The sequence below is a fragment of the Taurulus bubalis genome, assembly GCF_910589615.1.
Source record: "Taurulus bubalis genome assembly, chromosome: 1".
Lineage (NCBI taxonomy): Eukaryota > Metazoa > Chordata > Actinopteri > Perciformes > Cottidae > Taurulus > Taurulus bubalis.
Genome location: NC_136589.1, coordinates 19,707,385 through 19,734,573, shown reverse-complemented (window position 1 = coordinate 19,734,573; position 27,189 = coordinate 19,707,385). Strand labels below are relative to the sequence as shown.

At 42.0% G+C, this 27,189-nt stretch overlaps 1 protein-coding gene across 1 annotated transcript in view; it reads left to right on the top strand.

Annotated features, from left to right (window-relative positions):
* Positions 1-26,788, top strand: part of cntnap2b (contactin associated protein 2b) — a gene marked incomplete at both ends in the record, with an annotated part of 57,309 nt that extends 30,521 nt beyond the window's left edge. The window contains 12 exons of the mRNA XM_079232021.1: positions 5,454-5,538; positions 5,837-5,993; positions 6,668-6,795; positions 6,958-7,128; positions 9,646-9,864; positions 11,765-12,001; positions 12,161-12,394; positions 12,512-12,645; positions 13,195-13,288; positions 24,939-25,169; positions 25,485-25,559; positions 26,589-26,788. Of these exons, the coding sequence (XP_079088147.1) occupies positions 5,454-5,538; positions 5,837-5,993; positions 6,668-6,795; positions 6,958-7,128; positions 9,646-9,864; positions 11,765-12,001; positions 12,161-12,394; positions 12,512-12,645; positions 13,195-13,288; positions 24,939-25,169; positions 25,485-25,559; positions 26,589-26,788 (1,965 nt within the window). The remainder of the gene's footprint in view (positions 1-5,453; positions 5,539-5,836; positions 5,994-6,667; positions 6,796-6,957; positions 7,129-9,645; positions 9,865-11,764; positions 12,002-12,160; positions 12,395-12,511; positions 12,646-13,194; positions 13,289-24,938; positions 25,170-25,484; positions 25,560-26,588) is intronic.
* Between the last annotated feature and the right edge of the window lie 401 nt (positions 26,789-27,189).

Sequence of the window (27,189 nt, the reverse complement as noted above, 5' to 3'; positions counted from 1 at the left end):
TGAACAGGTCCCTGTTTTTTAAATTAAATTCTCTTTTGAGTTTTTCAAAAGTTTTTATCGTTTTTCCCTCAATAAGTGTACATACAGCCGTTAATCCTCTTTCTCTCCAGCGTACATAAGTATTATCTGTCTGTCCAGGTCTAAACCTGGTGGTCTGAGAGGGCCAGATCAGAAGTTTACTGTCTCCTTCCAATTTGTATTTATTTACTATCTCCTTCCAAATGTTCAGTGATTCCTCTATAATGGAATTATCTCCCTTTTGGTCAGTAGATTCTGTTCCGCCTAGCCTGGCTTGGGGTTGAGGTTGGCCCAGATTTAATTCAATATGTTTCCATCCCGCTTGATACTCTGGGGAGCACCAATAAACAATGTATCTCAATTGAGCCGCGTAATAATATTCTCTGAGATTTGGTAGTGCGAGGCCTCCGTTCTCCTTGTCAATTTGGAGTGTCTTAAGTTTTACCCTTGGCCTTGCTCCTGCCCAGATAAACCGGGATATCTGTTTGTCCCATGCTGTAAACTGAGATTCTGGGATTTTGACTGGAAGTGATAAGAAGAGGTTGAGCAGCCTTGGCAGTATGTTCATTTTCACCACCTCAATTCTTGAACTAAAATCCAATACTAATGTTGACCATTTTGTTATATCTTTCTGTATCTTATCATTTATTATATTGTAATTTGTTTCATATATTTTGTTCATTTCCTGAGTAATTAACACTCCCAGATATTTTAATGATTTTGCTTCCCACTTCAGTTTATATTTCTGCCTAATTGCCTTACTTGGTGTGTAATTAAGAGAGAGTACCTGTGTTTTTGTGTTTATAGCCCAATATCCGACCATAGTCAGCCAAAATTGTCATAAGTTTTGTAATACAGGAGTTGGGATTTTGGAGATAGGTAATAATGTCATCTGCGAAAAGTCCTATTATATGTTCCTCCTTTGCTATATTGATCCCTTTCACCTCTTTGTTTTGTCTAATGGCTTGAGCCAGAGGCTCTATGAATATTACAAAAACGGAGGGGCTAAGGCAGCAACCCTGACGAGTGCCTCTAGTCAGCTTAAAACTACCTGACAGGTGGCCATTGATCTTCATTCTAGCGGTTGGGTCTCTATATAAAGATTGTATGCACCTAATGAATTGATTATTAAAACCCAGCCTTTCTAGCACTCTGTACAGAAAAGACCAGCTGACCCTATCAATCGCCTTTTCCGCGTCGAGAATGACCAGAGCTGCACTTAGATGTTGTTTATTAGCCTGTTCTATAATATGTAGGGTTTGTCTAATGTTATCCTGTGTTTGCCGACCTTTTATAAATCCCGTCTGATCTTCATTTATTAATTCGGGAAGAAAGTGTTCCATTCTTTTTGAGATTATAGATGTAAACAGTTTGCTCAGGGGATGAGTGGTCGTCCCGTAACCGCAAGGTACCCGGTTCGATCCCCAGTCCCCCCATAGCTCACATGTCAAAGTGTCCCTGAGCAAGACACTGAACCCCCAGCTACTCCCCGGGCACCTCAAAGGGCACCCTACTGCTCCCTAACCAGGGATGGGTCAGATACAGAGAAGAATTTCCCCAAGTGGATTAATAAAAGTGCATGTTTCTTTTCATTCTTTTTCTTTTTCTTTTTAATCTACATTCAATATAGAGATTGGGCGATAAGATTCACAACATTCTTTATTTTTACCTTCTTTCGGGATGACCGATTTCACAGCCTCTTTCCATGATGGTGGAGCCACAGCTTTGCTGAGTCTCCAATTTAAGGATTCTAACAATACAAGGGCGAGGTCTTCTTTAAAGATTTTATACCACTCATTTGGAAAGCCGTCGCTCCCTGGGCATTTATTTGGTTTCAATTTACTAATCGCCAAGTCCAATTCTTTCTCTAGTTTTCTCAATGCTTTCTGTAAGTCATCGTATTTTCATCTTATTTAAGTATGCCATTCTAGAGATTAGTCTCCCTCTCATTATTGCTTTAACCGTGTCCCACACACTGGTTGGACCTACCAGGCCATTCTTGTTATCTTTTAGGCAGTCACTAATTTCTTTCCTAATTTCATTTACGACAGTCTCTTTATTTAAAATACTAATATTTAGGTTCCATAATGTACTCTTCGGTCTGTTATTCAAGGAAATGGTTAAATAGATTGCGTTGTGATCTGAGACATCTGCTGTTCCTATTGAGCATTCCTTCACCCTGTGTCTGTCTGACCCCTGCGCTAAAGTATAAGGTTTTTATTTCCGCCTGAACATTTCTTTGCAAATAGATGCCTGTAGATGACTATAAATGGGACGTATGAACTGGAAAACACAATGGGACAATAGCCTGAAGCCTTATCTAGTCTAAGTAAAAAGCAGATATCAATATCACAGAAAAGTTTTTCTAATGAAATGTCTAGGCGTTTTTCCATTTTGAAACTGAAAATATTCATGACATATATATATATATATATATATATATATATATATATATATATATATATATATATATATATATATATATATATATATATATATATATATACATATACACACCTATTAAAAAGACTTATAGTCTTGCAAACTTATAGAGGTACTATTCATATTTACTACCTGTATTGCTGACGCAGAGAAAATGAAGTAAAAATGCACTTTCATGCTAATTCAATGCCAAACTGAGGCTCAGTCAGCAGCTGGTCTGTGTCATCAAGCTGAATGCTGTTGGGTTCAGCTCCACCCCCTCTTCTTTGTATTCGTTTTTTAGGCAATTTCATTGGCTGTACATGTGTCATCCGAGCCGTATGGCGTGACAGGCTTGATCCCCGTTAGGAAAGTATTTTGAAGACGTAGCTTCTGGTTGGGTAATGTAGCCTGACAGTCAGGACATGAAGCTCCTATTGGTTCAAGTGACGTTTCATTAGAAAGGTTGGATTTCGGCGGTCATTTTGATGCGCCGTTTTCCACTGTGCTCTCATGCAAACTTGCTTTGCTCCTAAAAACATTTTATTTTTTTATTGGACCTTTACGACGTAACAACGCCATTATTGTTGGAATGTGGCGCCATCGGTGAGTTGCCTGGATTTTGCTATCGTTTGTTTGTTGTTGTCTGACAAAAGTGTTGTTTGTAGCTGCTGTGGTGGTCTGATCTTGAAACCGAGTGCACAGCTGGAATTACAAGAATCGTAGGTTTCCAGAAACATGTGGCACTCGTACCTAACTCGTACCGAACTATAAATAGAGGCACAGTGTATAATAGAATGTACAGTAAAGGACGCCCGCGGGAAGGCAGAACGTTAAGAGGTTGTGCTACTAAAGTGCAATTTTTTTAATTAAATTTTTTATTCAAGGTACAGTCGGAAAAGATGTGTTTTTAGTTTGCGACGAAAGATGTAGAGACTTCTTGCTATCCTGATGTCAATGGGGAGCTCATTCCACCATTGTGAGGCCGGACAGCAAACAGTCGTGACTTTAGGTCCGTTGGAGCCAGTCCTGATCAGAATCGATCACCGGCGATCTGCGCGCAATGCATGTGTGGTAGATTTGTGTCTGACTTGATCCCGACTTGCTCTGACGTCATGCACACGTGGTCAACGATAACTTCAAGAGAGCGAGGCGGCCGCAGGTTTTAGAGCCAGGCGCCGCAGTAGCTCTCCACCGACTGTGGCCCAGTGCATGATGGGAAACACCTGGCCACATCAGAGAGCTGTTTGACTCTTAGATTGGACAGTAAACACCACGTGTTGTAGAAAATTCTTATTTCGATTGTTGATTGTCTCAGGTTTAATCTAAAACATATCTTGTGTGGTTGATAATAATAAAGCTTATTTATACAACACATCTAAATTAGTAGTAACGTATTTCACAGGCAGACATAAAAAAAACAAAAGTGACAAAAGTGTTCATTGAGTGTCTCATCATTGAGACCGAGGCTTTTCGTTGCTTTCAGTTGTGCAATCCAAAAGATGCCGCCTTGGAAAGGTCTTTTTAGGTAGTCGCCTCCTCTGATGTCCTTTTCAACAACTTCCAATACTATGACTTTCAGTGTTAGGATGGCAAACATTATTTGTGCGGATGCAACTCTGTCTTTTAGTCTTCTTAATGTTCGTCCAACATGGAAAGAACCACAGAGACACTCTAGTCCAGGGGTGTCAAACTAGTTTTAGTTAAGGGGCCACATACTGCCCATTTTGATCTCAAGTGGGCCAGACCAATAAAATCACAGCATAACAACGCATACATGAGGACAATATTTCTCTATGTTTAAATCATTGGTGAAGGTTTTCGGATAATAAACCCCTATTTTAAGGTATTTCTACAATAAACTAGAAACATCAGCCCATTGTTTATCTGCCTGGGCTCTCCTCTGCAGATTCCCTCGCTTTGTGACGCATTTGTGGCGCCACTTTCATGACGCGATCCATTTTTTACGACTTGCAATACAATGCCTCGCGGTGAAAAATAGTGAAATGTCCAAAGACTTTATCCTCCAGCTTGTACTTTCTCCCTGAATTTTGTCACAACGCTTGTTTTTCTCCCGATCATTGATGCACCGCCTGTAGCCCCACTGACAGCACGGGTCCAGTTCACTCCGACCCGGCCCAGCGCTTCAACGAGAGCGCTAAAACTGTAATTCGCTGTAGTGGTGTCTGTCATGGGTATTATAATAATAATACTTGAATTTTATATAGCGCTTTTCAAAATGCTCAAAGACTCTTTACATAGTACAGAGACAAACAGAACGAAACGACTTAACAAAAAACAAAAAAACCTAGGTAGGGAGCAGGGGTTAGCAGGTGAAGGGTAGGGTGCAGGGGTTAGCAGGTGAAGGGTAGGGAGCAGGGGTTAGCAGGTGAAGGGTAGGGTGCAGGGGTTAGCAGGTGAAGGCGAGTTTGAAGAGGTGTGTTTTGAGGGCTTGTTTGAATGATGATAGGGTGGGGGCCCTGACGGATGTGAATTGGGAGGGCGTTCCAGAGGGGGGGTGCCACAGCTAAAGGCCCTGTCACCCCAGGTCCGGCGCTTCGTCCTGATGGTCTATCAACTGATGGGTATCAACTCAAGGAACTCCTCGGTGACCGCCGAACCACGAATGAATACGGCCAGTTGAGCAACATCTGCAATGCTAGTGCTCTCATCGATTGTAACTGAAAATGCTACAAATTACTTTACTTTATGCTTCTTTTGGCTAGCCAAATCTGCTGAAAGATCGGAAATCCTATCCGTCACAGTATTCCTCGTTAGGCTAATGTTGGCAAAATCCTGTCACTTTTTTCTTTTCTTTTTCCCCTGTAATTTTAACAGTTACCCAGCGGGCCGAGCTGGACCTCCTGGCGGGCCGGATTCGGCCCGTGGGCCGTATGTTTGACACCCCTGCTCTAGTCTATTAACCACTTAATGTGGTGTTGCAAAATGCAAGGTGTCTCAACCGATATGTGTGAGATGTACATTTCCTTTCTCTTTCCTGTGTGTGTTTCCAGGTGTTGTCAGTAACCAGCAGTGCAGAGTACTGTGACCAGTATGTAGCCTACGCCTGCCGAATGTCTCGCCTGCTCAACACTCCTGGTAAAGTTTCCCTCAGCACTATCATCTGCAGTTTCATCTGCAACATCTCAGTCCCTGATAGAGGATCTTTTCGGTGTCTGCTCCATGTTAGCTTTGGTTGACTATTGGCCTCTACTGTTACAACTCTCAAGCGCACCGTGTTTGAAGATGTCAGCACAATAGATTTCTGAACAGATGAAAAAAGAGATATGCTACACACAATTTACAGTGCTGACTACCGACTATTTATCCTGTTGTTACCGAGCACATACCAGTCTGACTTGGTAAACTGACTCCAAGCTGTTGGTTTGAATCCCAGATGGTGTCCCATTTACCTGGTGGGTAGGAAGAGCCAATGAAAGGCATTCTTACTGGGGGGGTTCAGGACCAGGCATACAGAAGTGTTCCTGCGGTATCGAACACAACTGTACTGACCCCAAACACTACTGCCACTGTGACGCTGACCTGCGCACCTGGTGAGTAGCCCACTGCTCAGCTTAACTGCTTCTTATTCTTTGCTCTGTAAAGTTACAGTTTCTATATTCACACTTAACTATAGTATTATAATTGCATACCTCAGTGTCATGTCTTTCCACTGTATGTTGTATACAATTTACTATGTAGGCCTATTAATATGTATAGTTACAGGTAATAACTGCTGCACTGGGCCTCACAGTCTACATTCACGCAAGTCTGCTTTCGCACCCTTGCTCAATTTTGACATGCTTCGCAAATTGAAATTGGAAATTCAACATGAGACAAAGATGTTTTACTTCGGAGACCTGTTTTATTACGCTTCGTCAAATAAGTCAAATGTGGAAAGTTTATAAAGGGGAGTATTATGGTTCACCATGTCAAAAGTTGTTCTATGTAAAAGCAAAATTATTTCTGTGCACAGTTGAATGGTGCAGTAGACAATTTTAGCACATAGCTCAGCTGGTTTACTTGTGTGGTTATACTTATGAATATGTTTTTTTTCTAAAAGAAATCTGTGAGATTGATTTATTGTGTTGCTGCCCTACTGGACTCTACTATGCAGCTGTGTCTACTGGATGCTACATGCCCAAATCATTGTGTAATATGATTCAGGCGTTGTGTGTGTGTGTGTGTGTGTGTGTGTGTGTGTGTGTGTGCGTGTGCGCGCGCGCAGGAGGGAGGATGCAGGCCTGTTGGTGTATAAAGACCATTTGCCAGTCAGTCAGGTTGTGGTTGGTGATACAAGCAGAGCTGGATCTGAGGCCAAACTGACAATAGGGCCACTCAAATGCCAGGGGGACCGTGAGTGCCTCTCTCACACACACACACACACACACACACACACACACACACATATATATATATATATATATATATATATATATATATATATATATATATATATATATTATATCAGAGGAACATTAGTATTTTGTATCCATGTCCTGCTGTTGTTATTTGAAGGGAACTTCTGGAATGCAGCGTCCTTCACCAGCCCTGCCTCCTACCTTCACTTCCCTTCCTTCAGAGGAGAAACCAGCACCGATGTCTCCTTCTACTTCAAGACTTCGTCCACTCACGGCGTCTTTCTGGAGAACTTGGGAGCCTCTGACTTCCTTCACATTGAACTCAGAGGTTTGTCCATGTGTTTTTCGGAATCTTCTGGAGGACAATTAACTGTGAACTGGAGGACTGATTGAAGGACTGGTTCTTCAATCAGTCCTCCAGTTCACAGTGGTTTGATCCCCGGCTCCACTAGCCCATGTCAATGTGTCCTTGGAAGAACAACTTCAAGAAAGCCAAACTACAAAAAAAGCCAAACTACAAAGTAATGCCATTAAAGTGCTACCTTTTTTAAATGGTTTGACCATGTCCTGTATGTAAACTTGACCCGATCTGTTTGCAGCACGGTACTTAAGTAGCAATGTTTTGAAGCGGATGCTGCATCCACCATTACCAGTGAAGGGAGCGGAGGAGTGTGGATGAATTTAAGACCATTCGAGCTGCTCCGTTCTGAATGAGCTGCAGAGGTCGGATGGCACTATCAGGTAGACCTGCCAGGAGGGAGTTACAGTAGTCTAGGCGGGAGATGATCAGTGCCTGTGCCAGAACCTGTGCCGTCTTCTGAGTGAGAAGGGGACATATTATCCTGATTGTGTGCAGCATGAACCTACACGTTGAGCATCATGGATCTACAGGAACGTGTTGTTGCAGTAATGGTGGCAGTCAGGGAGAGTTGGAAAAAAAAATGTTCAGTCTTGTCAGGGTTCATTTTCAGGTGGTGTGTGGACATCCTCTGAGAGATGTCAGTCAGACAGGCAGAGATTTGTGCTGCTACCTGTGTTTCTGATTGGGGAAACGAGAGGATCAGTTGGGTGTCATCAGCATAGCTACGGTAGGAGAAGCCATGTGAGCGAATGACATAGCCGAGAGAGTTGGTGTACAGAGGGGATCCAGGACGAAGCCTTGAGGGACCCCAGTAGTGAGAGGACAAGGCTCAGACACAGATCCTCTCCAGGTTACCCGATAAGTGCGGTCGTTGAGGTAGACTGAGAAAAGGGAGAGAGCAGAGCCTGAGACACCCAGGTCCTGGAGGGAGGAAATGAGGATCTGGTGGTCCACTGTGTCAAATGCAGCCGAGAGGTCTAGAAGGATAAGGACAGAGGAGAGAGAGGCTGCTCTAGCAGTGTGTTCAGAGACAGCAAGGAGGGTAGTCTCTGCTGAGTGGCCTGCCTTGAATCCAGACTCGTGAAGGTCAAGAATGTTGTTATGGTGGAGAAAGAAGGAGACTTGGTTAATGATAGCTCGCTCCAGAGTTTTGGAAAGAAAGGGAAGAAGAGAGACAGGTCTGTAGTTGTTGACTTCAGACGGGTTGAGAGTGGGTTTCTTCAGGAGAGGGTTAACTCTTCCCTCCTTCAGAGAGTTAGGGGAAAAGCCAGCTGAGAGGGAGGTGTTGATGAGATGGGTGAGAAAGGGAAGAAGGTCAGGAGCAATAGACTGGAGAATGTGAGATGGGACGGGGTCAAAGGGGGAAGGTGGTTGGGCGGGCCGAGGTTATCAAGGTAAAAACTTGATTGGGAGACAGGGGAGTGAAGGAGGAAAGCGAAAGGGAAGAAGATGAAGTTGATGGAGATGTATTTATAGAAGATGGATTAGTAAATGAGGAGCATATGTCATCTATCTTTTTTGTAAAGTAGTCGACAAAGTGGCTTGGTAGAAGGGTGGAAGGAGGAGTTTGGGGGGGTCAAGGAGGTTGGAGAAGATAGAGAAGAGTTTTTTGGGGTTAGAAAATTGGGATATAATTCTGGTTTTGGCTACAGAAGTAGAGGCAGAGAAGGAGGATTTCCTTTCTAATGCTTGCATCGTGGCTCTCTCGGCACACACTTTCCAGACTTCTCGTGGCGTAAGAGAACAGAGAGAATCAAGATTGGAATGGATGAGCGGGGGGCCGTTATCTGAGAAGTTCGATAGGAGGACGTCTAATTCTTCCAAGAAATCTCCCAAAGAACCAGGTGGACGGTAGAGAAGAACAATGTTTAGTTGAACCGTATGAGTAACTAGCTGTCACAGCATGAAACTCAAAAGACAGTGAGTTAGAAAGTGGAAGCGGGTAAAGAGAAAAACTTCATTTGTGTGAGTTGAGTAAACCTGTGCCACACCCCGACCAGTGGGTCTGGGTGTGTGGCTGAAGGAGAAGGCAGAGGAGAGAGCAGCAGGGCTAGATGTGTTGTCCGGTGTGAAGTCCCAGTTAGAGCCAGGAAGTCCAGCGATTGCTCGATAGCAAAGACAGAAATTAAGTCTGTCTTGTGGGTAGCTGACTGGCAATTCCAGAGGCCCCCTGTGACGGGGGGGAAGGTGTTGATTATGTGTGGAACTGGTGGGATAGATAACAGAGGAGGGATTACGGTAAAGATGTGAACGAGTGCGAGGCCTATATTATCTACGAGTAGATATACACACAGGTATGTAAAAACTGATGAAAAAATATATTTTTCCTCTTGATATGGCAAGTATTAATTCACAGAACATTCAGAACAATTTAGTAAATATGAAAAATGGGAGAGAAGCTAAAGAAGATAAATATGCTGTGAAAAGGGCATGTTGATCAAAATAAATACTAAATACTTAAATACTTGATTCCACGTCTCCCAGGAGGCTCGATGGTCGTCTTCTCTTTTAATGTGGGCAGTGAGCGAGTGGAGCTCAGTGTCCACTCCCCGGTGCCACTGAACGACGACCAATGGCATCGTGTGGAGGCAGAAAAGAACATCAAGGAAGCGGTGCTGCAGCTTAATGGACAGTATAAAGTCATCAGAGCCACGCCCCCACAGGGACACACAAAACTGGAGTTCTACAGCGAGCTTTATGTTGGTAAGACACACATATGCCTCATGTACTGAACTGTTTTCCACAGCTGTCACATGTGATGTCATACACCATTCGGGTCTTCCTCCTGTCTTTAGGCTGTGTCAGCAGAGGTGTTAAAGTGTTGAATGTTCCCCGTGACACTTAACTTCAAAACATAATGAACAAAGTGTGTACCACTTAATGATACAGTCAAGGCTATAAGTATTTGGACTGTGACACAATATTTCTTATTTTCCTCTTTCCACGACTTCACAGATTTGAAATGGCACAGTACATATGTGGTTGAAGTGTACACTTTCAGCTTTAATTCAATGGATGTATCAAAAATATGGCATTAACCGTTCAGGAATTACAACCATTTTTACACAGTCCCCCACATTTTCAGAGGCTCAAAGGTAATTGGACAATTGTATTACAAATGGTTTAATGGCTAGCTGTAGCCTGTTCCCTCGTTATTTCATGACAAACTAAGCAGATAAAAATGTCTGGAGGTGATTCAAAATGTTGAGTTTGCATTTGGTAGCTGGTCTAGAGAACTCCCAGCATGAGGACCAAAGAGGTGTCAATGCAAGTGAAGGAGGCCATTAAAAGGCTGACAAACTACACAAACCTATCAGGATAGCAGAAACATCAGGATTGACCAGATAAACAGTTTGCTACATTCCTACAAAGAAGGAATGTACTGGCAAGCTCACCAACACTAAAAGGCCCGGAAGACCACGGAGGACATGTAAAGTAGATGTAGCAGAATTCTTTCCTTGGTGAAGAAAACCCCTTCATAACATGAATACTCAAGGTCAAGAGTACTCTAGAGGAGGGAGGCATGTCTTTGTCAAAGTCTTCAATCAAGAGCTGCCTACATGAATCTCAATACAGAAGGTTTACAACAACGTGCAAACTACTGGGAACACTGAATAACAGGAAGGCCAGATTAGACTTTGCCAGAAAACATCTGAATGATCCTGATCAGTTTTAGTTGAAGGTTCTTTGGAAGATGAAACCAAAATGAACTTGTACCAGAATGATGGGAGAGAGAAAACTGTAGGGGAGGAGAGGAACGACTCCTGATCCGAAGCAAACCACATCATCTGGTTAACATGGTGGAGGCAGTGCTATGGCATTTGCTGGGATGGCTGCCAATGGAACTGGTCACTGGTGTTCATTGATGATGTCACAGTTGATAGAAGTAGCAGGGTGAGTTCTGAGGTGTTTAGGGCTTTACTATCTGATCAGATTCAGCCAAATGCTGGAAAACTGATTGGACGGTGCTTCTCAGTACAGATGGATAACTATATATATACTTATCCATATGTACTGAGAAGCAGGGCTTATGATGTTGGTATGTGTGTAATATATAATAATCTACCAGACACAAATTTCCTAACTTTTTGTTCGGAAACATAGAAAATTTGTGTCTGGTAGATTATTTCATTATTGTAACAATGCTTCTTGGCAATACATTGTATACCGTTGGAAAGCATGTTTATTTACCTTTCAAACGGTGCCCCATTTGTAAGGAACATGCATTTCTGGGATGAGCAGCACAGCTGAGTATGTGGGTTGCGCCAATGAAAAATTTGACAAATCTTCTCTGCCAATGCCAAACAGCTGATTCTGCTGTTGCTATTGACTCTTGTTTGGTAGATTGGATGATTTAAGCAGTGGTGGGCCGTCAGGGCCTTCTAAGCCTTCTCTGCTGGCCTAAACAGAATCACAAAGTTCTACGTTTTTTGTTTTTTTTATAATTAAAAGTTATAGATATTTTATAATGTAATTGTTTTTTATAAATACACTACATGTATTATAATATCTGCATAAGTGTGATTTACATAATGAAGCTTGAATGAAACATCAGTAAACATCAGTGCTCTGCCTAAACTGGTGCAATGTTCTTGTTTTTAAGGTTCCTCGAGTGGTCAGAGGGGTTTTCTGGGCTGTATGCGGGCTCTGAAGATAAATGGTGTGACCTTTGACCTGGAGGAGAGGGCAAATGTAACTCCAGGGGTGAATCCAGGCTGCCAGGGCCACTGCAGCAGCTACGGGATGCTCTGCAGGAATGGAGGGAAGTGTGTAGAGCAGTACAACGGATACACCTGTGACTGTTCCCTTACTGCGTACGACGGACCCTTCTGCACTGATGGTACGGCCTCTAACACTGAAGGGGGTTTAGAGTACACTACATCATTTTAGATTATGCCATCTTTCATGAAATTAGATAAGATACGGCAACATGGAGTGATCGACACTTTTAATGTAATAAAGACATTTTAAACACCCTTCTTTCTACTGTGTGTTTTAGATGTAGGTGGCTACTTTGAGACAGGAACCCTGGTGCGTTATGACTTCTTGCCAGAAGGGGGAACTTTGGCGTTGCAGGAGGTGAAGAGCATATCAGGTGTTGGTGTTCCTCGTCAAGTCAACCTGACTCAAGAGGAGCTTGTGTTCAGCTTCAGCACCTCCAGTGCTCCCAGCATCCTTGTCTACATTAGCTCCAGAACTCAGGACTACCTAGCTGTGGTGCTCAGACACAATGGTAAGCTCATCAACAAATTACCTGATCAATTGAATTTTCTTTTATTGGTTCATTAATATACAATATGTATGTTATAAGCTGCTGTTACATTATAACCCTCTATGTATGTGTGTCCAGGCACTCTCCAGATCCGCTACAGTCTTGGTGGGCTAACAGAGCCTTACACCATAGATGTTGACCATCGTAACATGGCCAACGGGCAGCCACACTCTGTCAACATCACTAGGAACTTATGGGAGATAAGACTACAGGTCAGTGCTTCCTGCCACATCATTAGTACTTGTTACACCAAATACAGCTACACATTAGTAGAAAAAAGTGTGTCCAATTACATTAAAGCAGGAGTCTCCAAACTTTTTTCACTAAGGGCCAGAAACAAATAATATATATACAAGTATATTTATTAGGGCTGTGCAAAGTTGACAAAATTTAACTAATTAATCGCATGCTTATTCTGTGATTAACTGCGATTAAACGCATTATGCGCCAACTTCAATAATGAATGAAAAACTAGTGTATTGCACACTTTTTTATATAATATTCATAACTATGTTTTCATTTTAAAATTGTTTACATTGTGTTATTAATGACATCACATAGTAAGTTTTCTGTTGTAAACATTGTTTTTTCTGCTCTAGAAATTGGCTGGTATATTTGAAATATAAATGTATTATATCCTATTCTGTTTGTTTTTAAATTCTATATATGTTTTTCTAAACCATTTATTTAGTCATGAAAAAGAACGAGTAGCTCCTAGAAGTAATATAATCCTTTATCTTTCCTCTGTCCATATTCTCCAGCTGGACCACTACTCAGTGTCCACATACACCCTACCTGAGGCCTCCGACACCCAGTTCAACTTGGTCAAAAGTATCTTTCTTGGAAAGGTCTTTGGTAAGTGTGAAGATGAGTATATGGTCCTGTACTTGTACAGCACTTTTCTAAGCTGTTTGAAGGACGACCCTGCTCACCACTGAACCACAGTCGTCCCACGACAAGTAGAAGTGTGTTTGTACACATCCTACTCAGATAGGACTGATTTCTTAGGACTGATAGGTGAAGTTCTGTGATTAGAATGATGTCCAGGTGGTGTGTGTGGGAAATTGTGTTCCTCCTGTTCTACATTACATTACTATCAATTACAGTCCTAGTTACAAACTGATTTTCCAGTTTGTTCTTATTATTTAGTGAGAACCTGAACCATTGGTTGCTCAAGAAATTTCGATGGTGTGGCGACTACTGCCGTCGCAATATATACAGTGGCTTGCAAAAGTATTCATACCCCTTGAACATTTCCACATTTTGTTAAATTACACAATATATTTTTATTGGAATTTTATGTGAAAGACCAACACAAAGTGTCACACAATTGTGAAGTACAAAGAAAAAAAATATATATATATATATTAAAGCTGCTCGCAGCTGTGACTGGGCCCTCACTCCAGTATGTCGGGGACTCCTGCGGGTCGCCGACTCTCCCGGCCTCAAACATCCGCCTGGCAGGCGAACGTTCTCGGACGTTTTTTGTAGAGCAGTCCCACCCGGACATGTGTGCAAAATTTCAAGACAATCGGTCAAAGTTCGCAAAAAGGGTGGGCTTTTACAACTAAAGGGGGAGCTAGCGAGCTATTTTTTTCCGACTTTTGGCCGAACCCAAATCAGATTTGCATTTTCGCTAAGTCGGTTTGGTGTACACATTTTTAAGAATGTAGGTTTAGGCCAAGCACCTCTTTTCCCTGCGCAAAGGGTGACAATAATAATAATAAACATTCGAATAACAATAGGTCCTCGACTCTGACTACGTCAGTGCTCGGGCCCTAATTAAACATGAAAAAAAAATTCACAAATAAAAAACTGAAAAGTGCAGTGTGCAAAATGATTCAGCCCCTTTTCTCTGAGTGCAACCAATTGCCTTCAGGAGTTGCCTGATGACTGCTGAATGATTGAATGTTGACCGAATGACTAAATAGAGTCCACCTGTGTGTAATCTAATCTCAGTACAAATACAGCTGTTCTGTGACGGCCTCAGAGGTTTGTTAAGAGAATATTGGGGAGCAAACGGGACCATGAAGTCCAAGGAACACACCAGACAGGTCAGAGATAAAGTTGTGGAGAAGTTTAAAGCAGGGTTAGGCTATAAAAAGATTTCCCAAGCTTTGAACATGTCACGGAGCACTGTTCAATCCATTATCCCGAAATGGAAAGAGTATGGCACAACTGCAAACCTACCAAGACACGGCCGTCCACCTAAACTTACAGGCTGAACAAGGAGAGCACTGACAAGAGATGCAGCCAAGAGGCCCATGGTGACTCTGGACAAACTGCAGAGATCCACAGCTCAGGTGGGGGAATCTGTCCACAGGACAACTATTGGGCGTGCACTCCACAAATCTGGCCTTTATTCAGATTCAACTTTACTGTATTGTCATTGCACTTAGTACAAGTACCAGAGGTGTCAAGTAACGAAGTACAAATACTTCGTTACTTTACGACTTTTTACTTCTACTCCTTACATTTTCACGCAAATATCTGTACTTTCTACTATGTACATTTTAAAAATAGCCTCGTTACTATTTCGTTTTGGTTTGTTTTCATTCCGGCTTGTCATCGTTCAAAAACACACACACAAAAAACCTCTCCGCCCCGTTGCGCACAGATACGTGCGCGCGCACACAGGTGAGCACTGAGCACACACACCAGCGGACAGAGAGCGTCGAAAAATATGTCGCGTGAAAAGCAGACCGCTATATCTGCGTTTTAAACGCTCCCAGGGTGAAGATGGCAACAGCAGCTCTCCTGTGAGGAGCAACCGGAGTTCTCCTCGCACCGGAGCAGCTCTCTGAACCCGGAGCAGCTCTCCTGCTCCAGGTGAAACGAGCCAAAGTGCTCGTGTCTTCTACCAACAATGAGCTGCTGGCTTCACATATTACAAAAGTATAAAGTACACGGATATAAAACTAAGTCATTAATAAATACATGGACAAATGCCTGTACTTTCGGGTAAATGGTTACCGTACGCCGTTAACAGGTTACGCTTGCGCATGCGCGACTCAATGCGATTTTTTTTGCCGTTTTGCCAGAAGTCTCTGTGAGCTCGTCTTTTCCTGCTGTTGCGTTTCTCAAAATAAAAAAAACAGATCTAAGCTCATTATTGAGCATGAATTGAGAGAGGCCGTATCAAATCTACAACCCCGTTTATAACATATGTGCAGAGGTGTCAAAAGTATTCACATTCATTACTCAAGTAGAAATATAGATACTAGGGTTTAAAAATACTTCTGTAAAAGTTGAAGTATCAACTCAAGCTTTTTACTTAAGTAAAAGTGTAAAAGTACTGGTTTAAAAACTACTTAAAAGTATAAAAGTAAAAGTAATGTAAGGGGAATGTTTTTTTTCCATTAAGAACAAACTCTTAAGCCGCGTCTCAGGGGCCTATAGTGCACTACCCCACCTCCCCCCAAAACAATCATTGTTATAAAGGCCATAATGACTATAATGTTTTAAAATGTTATGTTGAAAAATGTGGGATGCACTAGGCTACCTGTTTCAGCTGCATATATGCCCATTTAAAATGATCACATTTTATTACAATGCAAATACATTAAAGTACCATATGTGTACTACTGAGCATTAACATGCGTTTCATGGAGCGGAAGACATGATAACTAGTTGCCTATAAGTATTATAATAGTGCAAAATAGGCGACGGCGGCGACACAAACACTTAAAGCTGTGGTTCTCAAACTTTTTCTGTAAATAACATAATTGTGTGACTCATCTGTGCTTTTATAAATAACAGAATAAAGAAAATTGCAATCACTTACAAGTAAATCAGATTGCCCCATCAGACAATGTTTTGTGTAAGTTCTATCTGTGCAAAAAATTACTCATATTTACTAAATAGCTCATTGTGGAAAACAATAAGATTTTAATTTTTTTTGCCAAACAGAATGAGTGCAGATATGTGGACCATCAGGTTGTATCAGTATTAGTGGCTGCAGTGACCTGCTTTCCTCGACACATATGTTATAAACGGGGTTGTAGATTTGATACGGTCTCTCTCAATTCATGCTCAATATTGATCTTAGATCTGTTTTTTTTATTTTGAGAAACGCAACAGCAAGAAAAGACGAGCTCACGGAGCTCACGGCGTCGCGTCAAATCGCGCATGCGCAAGCGTAACCTGTTAACGGCGTACTGTAACCATTTACCCGAAAGTACAGGCATTTGTCCATGTATGTATTAATGACTTAGTTTTATATCCGTGTACTTTGTACTTTTGTAATATGTGAAGCCAGCAGCTCATTGTTGGTAGAAGACACGAGCACCGTGGCTCGTTTCACCCGGAGCAGGAGAGCTGCTCCGGGTTCAGAGAGCTGCTCCGGTGCGAGGAGAACTCCGGTTGCTCCTCACAGGAGAGCTGCTGTTGCAGCTTCACCCTGGGAGCGTTTAAAACGCAGATATAGCGGTCTGCTTTTCACGCGACATATTTTTCGACGCTCTCTGTCCACTGGTGTGTGTGCTCAGTGCTCACCTGTGTGTGCGCGCACGTATCTGTGGGCAACGGGGCGGAGAGGTTTTTTGTGTTTGTGTTTTTGAACGATGTCAAGCCGGAGTGAAAACAAACCAAAATGAAATAGTAACGTGGCTATTTTTAAAATGTAGGGAGTAGAAAGTAGGTAACGAAGTATTTGTACTTCGTTACTTGACACCTCTGCATATGTGTAGAGGAAAGCAGCTCACTGCAGCCACTAATACTGATTTCAACCTGATGGCTCACATATCTGCACTCATTCTGTTTTGTTTGGCAAAAAAAATCAAAAGCTTATTGTTTTCCACAATGAGCTATTTAGTAGTAACTAAATATGAGTTATTTTTTGCACAGATAGAACTTACACAAAACATTGTCTGATGTTGAAGCTTGTGGCTGTGATTGGCCCTCTTCATGCCCCTCTTTAAGTTGGCTCTGGATGAGATGTAGTCTTGCGCATCACCTGATCTGAAGGCGGTGTCGCGTGCCTTCAGTGGTAGGCGGACCTCACTGCAAAAGAGTCTATGTTTGTGTGGGAGTCCAAGTTAGGCAAGGCAAGTTTATTTGTATAGCACATTTCAACAACAAGGCGATTCAAAGTGCTTCACATAAAACCATTAAAAGCATCAAAACATAATGCAGATTTAAAAACAGTTAAGAAAACATTAAAACAGTCAAAAAGCAAAATTAAAATTAAAAGTTAAAAAAGCAAAATAAAAAATAAAAGTTTAATAAAAGTTGCATTGCAGTTTAAGAAATAAAATGCAGTAGTGAGATGCAGTAATTGAATCTGGTTCAGTTAAAGGCAGCAGCAAACAGAAAAGTCTTCAATCTGGACTTAAGGGAGCTGAGGGTCTCGGCAGACCTGCAGCTTTCAGGGACCTTGTTCCAGATATGTAGAGCAGAAAAGCTGAACGCTGCTTCTCCATGTTTAGTTCTGACTCTTGGAACAGAAAGTAGACTCGTCCCAGACGACCTGAGGGGCCGGGATGGTTCATAAGGTAGCAGCAGATCACAAACATACTTGGGCCCTAAACCATTCAGTGCTTTATAAACCAGCAGCAGGATTTTAAAGTCAATTCTTTGTTTGACAGGCAAAGACCTCAGGCAAAGACCTCAGAACTGGAGTGATGTGATCCACTTTCCTGGTCTTAGTGAGGACTCGAGCTGCAGCGTTCTGAATCAGCTGCAGCTTCCTGATTGACTTTTTACAGAGGCCTTGAACACACCGTTACAGTAGTCAAGTCTACTGAAGATAAATGCATGGACAAGTTTCTCCAGATCCTGTTGAGACATAAGTCCTCTAACCCTTGATATATTCTTCAGGTGGTAGTAGGCTGATTTTGTAACTGTCTTGATATGGCTGTTCAGGTCTGAATTCATAACTACACTTAGATTTCTGGCTTGGTTTGAGGTTTTTAACATCAGTGATTGAAGCTGAGCGCTGACTTTCAATCGTTCATCCTTCGGACCAAAAACAATTACTTCTGTTTTATCTTTATTTAATTGAAGAAAATTCTGGCACATCCAGTTATTGATTTCTTCAATGCATTTAGCCAGCCCTTGTATGGGACTATAGTCCCCTGGTGATATAGTTATGTAGAGTTGTGTGTCATCTGCATAATTATGATAACAAACTTTGTTGTTTTCCATAATCTGAGCCAGTGGAAGCATGTAGATGTTGAACAGAAGAGGCCCCAGTATTGAACCTTGGGGAACACCACATGTCATCCTAGTCAGCTCTGATGTGTAATTAGCTACCGACACAAAGTATTGTCGGTCCTTCAAGTAGGATTTAAACCAGTTAAGTGCTGCGCCAGAGAGTCCTACCCAGACTTTCAGTCTGTCTAGTAGTATGTCATGATCAACCGTGTCGAATGCAGCACTGAGATCCAGTAATACTAAGACTGAGGTTCTGCCACTGTCTGCGTTTAAGTGGATGTCGTTGAAAACCTTAACAAGAGCAGTTTCAGTACTGTGGTGCTGACGAATGCCGGACTGGAAGACATCAAAACAGTTATTTTCAGCCAAGAAGTTGTTCAGCTGTTGAAAAACCACCTTTTCCATTATTTTACTTAAGAATGGGAGGTTTGATATTGGTCTATAGTTTTTCAATATTTCAGGGTCTAACCTAGCCTTCTTTAGAAGTGGTTTAATAACTGCAGTTTTTAGGGCTTGTGGGAAGACACCAGAGAGAAGGGATGTGTTTACAATTTGTAAAAGATCAGCGGTCATGCAGTGTGAAATATTTTTGAAAAAGTGTGTTGGTAGAATATCCAAGCAGCAGGAGGATGTGTTCAGATGTTGTATAATGTCTTCTAGGCTTCTTTGGTTAATTGAGTGAAATTGTGTCATGATATTTGAATGGATGCTATTTAAACATGGGGACAACACATATCCTGTGGTTGGTGTGGAGCCACCGGCTGCTTGTCTAATTCTCTGAATTTTATCAGCAAAATAGGAGGCAAATTGATTGCATGCCCAGGTGGATTGGAGCGTAGCCGTTACCGACACCGGAGGGTTTGTTAGCCTGTCGACGGTAGCAAATAAGGCGCGTGTTTTGTTTTTGTTTTTGTTTATGATGTCAGAGAAGAAGGCCTGTCTTGCATTTCTAAGTTCCAAATTATAATTGTGAAGTCTCTCTTTATAGATACCACAGAGAACCTGGAGATTAGTTTTTCGCCACCTGCGTTCAGCTTTCCGACACTCTCTTTTCTCTATTCTGACCAGCGTGGCATTTCTCCAAGGGGATCTTTTCTTACTCGAGACAACCTTCACCTTAGTGGGTGCAATTGCATCAATAACATTTTTAACTTTAGAATTAAAGCCATCCACAAGCTCATTGACTGAGATGCAAGAGAGGGCTGCCTGAATGGCAAACATACTCCAGTCCATGTGTTGAAACCGATGCGGAAGTGTAGACTCTGCTCTTTCTGGCCACACTTTAACTGTTCTCACTGCTGGTTTTTCATGTTTGATGAGTGGTGTGTACTTGGGGAGGAGGAACAAAGAGAGATGGTCCAACTGTCCCAGGTGGGGCAGGGGAATGGCTTTGTAGGCCTCAGCCACGTTGGTGTAAACATGGTCCAGGGTCTTGTCTCCTCTAGTGGGGCAGGAGACGTGTTGATGAAATTTGTGGAGTACAGACTTCAGGTTGTAATGGTTGAAGTCACCCGTAACAATGCAGGCTGCCTCTGGGTGTTTAGTCTGTAGTTTACTAATGGCAGCATGCAGTTCTTTCATTGCAAGCGCAGCATTAGCATCCGGGGGGATATATGCTGCAGTCACAACAGCAGATGTGAACTCTCTGGGCAGATAGAAAGGTCTACACTTAACCATTAGATATTCCAGGTTTACAGAGCAGTGACTCTCGATCAAAGCAGTGTCCGTGCACCAAGCTTTGTTGATATAAATGCACAGTCCCCCGCCTCTGGTCTTACCGCAGTCATCTGCTGATCTATCTGCTCTGAGCATGTAGCGTTCCGTTAGCTCAACGGCACTATCGGGAACGCAGCTGTTAAGCCATGTTTCCGTGAAACACATGATGTTGCAGTCCATAATCCAATTGTGAGTGATGATCCACAGCCGCAGCTCATCCATTTTGTTCGCCAGAGACCCCACATTGGCGAGGAAGATGCTGGGTAGCGACAGCCAATGCGGTGTTAGCTTTAGCTTAGCCCTTAGCCCCTCTCTCTTCCCCCGCCGTTGTTTACGATCTCGATGCCGCCTGCGAGGCCTTCTAGCTGGCGGAACTGGATCGATAGTATCCGGTGTCCTGACAATCTCAGGAATGAGTCGTAGGTTGACGATATAGTGGTCCAAGTTGTGTGAACAAATGTCCAGAAGTTCTTGTCGGCTCTAAATAACTACTATTTTGCAAAGTCTGGAGAGACGCAGAGCCTCGCGTTGTGTACGCGTCGCCATGGCAACAGATGGAAGAGTGTCAAGAAGAAAGCCATTGTTAAAAGAAAACCATAAGAAGTCCCGTTTGCAGTTTTCCAGAAACCATGTGGGGGACACAGCAAACGTGGAAGAAGGTGCTCTAGTCAGATGAGACCAAAATTTAACTTTTTGGCCTAAATGCAAAACGTTAACCTAACACACCATCCCCACTGTCAAACATGGTGGTGGTAGCATGATGCTCTGGGGGTGCTTCTCTTCAGCAGGGACAGGGAAGTTGATCAGAGTTGATGGGACGATGGATGGAGCCAAATACAGGGCAATCTTGGAAGAAAACCTGTTGGAGTCTGCAAAAGACTTGAGACTGGGGCGGAGGTTCATCTTCCAGCAGGACAACGACCCTAAACATAAAGCCAGGGCTGCAATGGAATGGTTTAAAACATATTCATGTGTTAGAATGGCCCAGTCAAAGTCCAGACCTAAATCCCATCGAGAATCTACTGAACTACTGAATTTGTAGTTACTACTGAATTTGAAAAACTACTGAATTTGAAAAAAACTATATGAATCATGAGAGAGATAAGACTTTTTGTGAACGTTTAGGTGTCCTTAAATGTTTGTGGGGTGTTGAAATGAGAGTGTAAGGGCAGTTCAGAAAGTGCTCCTGTTTCCTTCATGAGAGAAAATTATGGTCAGATTTAACATGGAGTCCAATGGAGCAGGACTTAATGTCGCTTTCAGGCTTGCTGACAAAAAAGTATAAGTTTGTTGGATTCCACGACGCATGTGTACCACAAGCACAATATTTCCGACGTTTTGATGTAAAAATTGTGAATGGCAAAATACAAATATTTTTTCCGCAAGATTATGAAGCTCCTCCATGCTCTAGCGATGACATCACCACACACACACAAATGTTCTGACACTTGAACAATTTATTTTATTTTATTTGTTTAGTTTTGCAGGGACAATGCACACTAATCAACAGTAAAACTGTAAGTGAGCCAGAGTTAGCCAGAGAGGCTGATTTTCATCTGCTGTCCCTGGCCAGATTCTTTTTATGGCAGTCTGAAAATACATTTTCAATAACACAATGCAACTAAGATAGACAGACAGTAATGTATAGACACAACTAATTCACATCAAAGAAAAGTGTTTCCACAATAGATGCATATATCAAATACATTAACACTAAACAAGACAAATGCACACATACACCAAATGATTACATGAAAACTGTACTAGCTATCAAAAAATACCCAATTAGGCAAATCAACTCCAGATCCTATTGCCATCCAATATCTTAAAAGTAGCCAACCCCATTCAGATGTACCTAACCAGGTAAATTACACGTTACTAGTTACTTCTGAAAATTGTAACTAGATTACTTTACTAGTTACTGCATTTGAAAAGTAGCTTCACTACTAGTTACTTTACTTTCCATTTTTTTAAGCAAATGTCCAAATTAACTGCAAAGATACATTTTCAATAATAATTTATTATTAATTAATATAATTTCCAATAAGAATAATCGCGCGAGTCGCACGACACTTCCTGCATGAACAATCTACCGTAAACGTCGGGTTACGAGTCGCTACTACCTTCGGTCAGAGTCCCCGTTAGCTCCCCGCTGTAGCCGGCTGGGGCTTCTGCCCCGTCATCCTACTTCCGCTAGCTCCCCGTTAACTTCCGCTAGCTCCCCGAAAACCACCGAAGGTAGCGGGACCAGGCTCGACACCCGACTTTGGCAGAGGGGTCGTGTGCAGTAGCAGCAGCAGCGCTAGCTAGCAGCTTGTTGTTATTGTTCATGCAGGAAGTGTCGTGTGACTCGCGCCACTAAAAGAGAACTTTTCGGACTGGTAAAAATGGCTTGGGTAACGCAGGAAAGCGCGTTATTGAGGTCTAGTAAAGTAGTGTAGTTACCAATATTTTGAGTGTAATGCGTTACTTTACTTTGTTACCTATAATAGTAATTACGTTACTGTAAACCGTTACTTTGTAACTCGTTACCCCCAACACTGTTAACGGGAAACATTCGCTCACGGTTACCCTGCCGTCCCGCAAAATGGCATGCAAATGACATCAGGAAGTAACCTGATCTAACCCGATGATATTTATCAGTGTTTGCAGTTGGGATTATATAATTTGCTGCTTCATCTAAAATAATCAAAACACGAAAATACTCAATCGCATGGTCGTGTGCGTTTATTTGCGTCACTCGCACTGGAGAGAAGTGAGGGCTATATCCATGATGACAATGTTTCACCAGAGCATGGCTGAAATAACCACTATTGCTGCTTTGTACATGTGGAAGTCCCAGATGAATTTCACCGCTCGTATTCACTGTTTCACACATCGGCTAGTTTACTACAGCTTTATGAACCCAAAATAAACAATTTTGCTATGATTTAATTGCAATAAAAGTAAACGGTCTGAATTCATGCTTTGTTAGTTCTCTCTGCAAGACAACAAGCAAACAACTTTTAAAATGCTTGTTTTCTGAATAAAGTTTGGATCGATTGGTGTGAGGCAAAGCTAACATTGTAACTGCTCCGTCAACACTCAAAATTATTATTTACACTACGTCATATAAATAAATGAAGACGACAACGTCGTTATTGTTTGTACCACAGTCTATGGTTTATAAATGGTAAATGGACTGTACTTGTATAGATCTTTTCTAGTCTTCCGACCACTCAAAGCTCCTTAACACTACTTATCATCATTCACCCATTCATACACTGATGGGAGGAGCTACCATGTAAGGTGCCACCTGCCCATCAGGACTATCTAATATACATACACTGATGGGAGGAGCTACCATGCATGATGTCACCTGTCCATCAGGACTAACTAACATTCACACACTGATGGGAGGAGCTACCATGCATGATGTCACCTGTCCATCAGGACTAACTAACATTCACACACTGATGGGAGGAGCTACCATGCATGTCACCTGTCCATCAGGACTAACTAACATTCATACACTGATGGGAGGAGCTACCATGCATGATGTCACCTGTCCATCAGGACTAACTAATATTCATACACTGATGGGAGGAGCTACCATGCATGTCACCTGTCCATCAGGACTAACTAACATTCATACACTGATGGGAGGAGCTACCATGCAAGATGTCACCTGTCCATCAGGACTAACAAACATTCATACACTGATCGGAGGAGAGACCCTTTTCTGCCCCCATATCCCCATTATATCCCCCTTATATAGTTACACACATTGTTTTGTTCTCTGGGTTTTTAGGATAATTAAATTAAACAGCCTACTGAATATAAAATTCACAACTGATGGCGCTGCCTGCATGACAGGAAAAAACTCGGGGGTCGTGAGGAGAATTCTTGACAAAGCTCCAAATGCAACTTGAAACCATTGTTTTTTGCATCGAGAGGCCCTGGCAGCAAATGATATGGTCCCAGTGCTTCATGGAACATTAAACGATGTCATCCAAGTGGTAAACAATATTAAACGAAGTGCAAAGAACACCCAATGTTTTCAAAAACTGTGCCAAGATCTTGGTAGTGAACATTTTCCATAGTAAAGTGTTTGTCATAGATTCAGTGAGTGTGTATTCTCAGTTAAAGGTAGGTCATTTGAGTCTTTTTGAAACTACCTCTTAGTTGTTGGACTTTTTTGTTTGTGCATGAGTGACTCTGTTTAAAAATGGCTGAATATTCTGAATTGTTATGTATGTTGTAATACCTCATGTCCTGAAGATGCACTTTTAGTTTTTTAATTCAAATCCAGCTAATTGAGTGTAAAAGGTAATAGTTCCCTCTGTAGCATCGCCACCAGCTGGTTGTTTTGGTTTATCATTAAACTTACATAGATATTCTGTACTATCTCAGGTAGGGCTCGCAACTGGCCAGCAGCTGTTTTGATTGGTACATAGGGAGCTAAACTGGAGGGATTTAGGACCCGCACAGCCCGTATACCGCACAGACCTAATCTCAGGTTCCTTTTTTGCATTGACTTTGTTTGTAATGTAAACAGTCAATCTTCTCAAAGGTAACATTGGGCCATGAAAAGAGCTTTAGTTGTGTTGGCTGGTTCGTTTTGTAATGGCCTAAAAGTGTTGTGTCTTTCTTGTAGAAACTGGACAGATTGACCCTATCCTAATCGAGCGCTACAACACTCCAGGCTTTGTGGGGTGTCTGTCAAGAGTTCAGCTGAACAGTGTGGCACCGTTGAAAGCTGCGCTGCGCTCCGGCCTGGCTGCACCCGTCAGCACCCATGGGATTCTGGTCCCATCCAACTGTGGAGCCTTTCCCTTGACCATCTCCCCCATGGCTTCGGCTAGTGACCCCTGGCACGTAGAAGCAGGTAGCGACACAGACAGATAATAAATAAATAAATATATATATATATATATATATATATATTTATATATATATATATATATATATATATATATATATATATATATATATATATATATATATATATATCAATATATCAATATATATATGTATATTGTGTGTGTGTGTGTGTGTGTGTGTGTATATAGCATTATTATATAACAATTATAATGTTGTGTTAATATTCATAATCATATTATTGTGCCCTTTTGTATGTTGATGCTTTGGCAACATGGTTTGGTTTTTAATAAAGCCACAGATAACAAATGTTTTCTCTCAGTTGGGGCTGTTTCCCCCTTTAATGAGGACCAGACCAGTGGTGATGGAGTGGATCGCAACTCTGCCATAATTGGAGGTAAATCTCATTTGACTTCCAGCTACCTGAGAGCTACAGCTGAGAAAGGTCCTTAAAACTGTTGAAACCTCCAAAGACCAGACACCACAAATGTAACTGTTTACAGTACATCTTATCAGTCAGACAGAAGAAATCATAAAAGTAAATAGAAAACATAGCATTTTTAAACATAGAAATACATCGTATTTAAATACAGTATGTAACTAGAGAGGACAATACACTTATGCTGTGTTCACACCAAACGCGGCGCGAATTTGACGCGCGACCAGATTACATGCAAAGTCAATGCACAGACGCGATAGGTTGCGAAGATGCGTTTTTTCCCCCGGGCGGCGCGATAGACGCGTTTGAGGTGGCGCGAACAGAACGTTTGACGCAGGGCGAACAGAGCGAAGGACGTGGCGTGAATTCGCGCAAGTTGAAATATCTCAACTCCGACAGAAATGGACAATTTGCCTTGGCTTATTTATTTTGCTGGTTGGTTGGCAAAGGCAAATATACAAAGGAAAAGCTCTTTTCACTGCAAAGTTTGCAGCTAGAGGATAAACAATTTCAGATGTGGTGCTGTACTCTGCTCTGATCTGAAGAAATAGCTGCTGTTTTACAGTTCAGTCTATTTGTTTGTGCCATCAATGAGATGAAAGCTGTGTGTTACATCACCAGTAAGTAACCCAAACGCCTCATCTATATCTCCAGCAGGCTTAATTACCAGAACCCTCCGTTGTGTTGAACTGGTTTACATAAAGCTTATGCACGACAGGTTCTGGAAGGTTTTTCACTGATCCATTTCAGATGGGGTTGGGCATTTTATTGATCACATAAGGACCTATACTACACTTTAGCCGACTCTACAGTTCAATGGAGAAAAGAAAAAGGGCTGATGTAGTTGCAGCAATGGCTCTTGCTGGCAAGGAGTAATGCTGTTTGATTCCTGTATCTCATGCGAGTGTAGCCTTAAGAACATCAGACCGTACATTTCACCTCCCAGTCAAGTGTATTAAATGACATGCTCATTTACTTTGTTTCCAGGTATCATTTCCATGGTGATCTTCACTGTCCTTTGCATTATGGTGTTTGTGATTCGTCATATGTTTCGTCATAAAGGCTCCTACCACACCAATGAGGCCAAGGGAGCAGAGTCAGCAGACTGTGCTGACGCAGCAATTATCGTCAATGACCCGGCCTTCACCGAAACCATCGACGAGAGCAAAAAGGAGTGGTTTATCTGAACCCCTCTCAACAACATGAACACATGACGTTAGGATGTATGTAGTTTTCTAAGCATAGGGAGTAGTAGTGAGGTCACTGCCTGTGGAACCTCGAGGACTGCCGAGTGGTTTATTTCAAAACTTGATGGACAATAGACAACCACGGCATTACAGCGTGGGTATTAAAGCACAGGGCACAGTGCTGTCTTGCAGAGCCTGTGTGGAAATGTGGAGCAGTTTATTTTAACTTTATTTACAATTAACAGTGGGCCTTCAGATGGTGTGGAGAACGGTGCCATGAAGTTGCAGGCTTTGGCTGAGTGAGTGTGTGTATTAGCTTTTATTTAAGCATTTATTTATTTTATTTTGTATTTAATTAGTTTATTTATTTATTTCTATATGTCATTTATTTGTTCATAAAA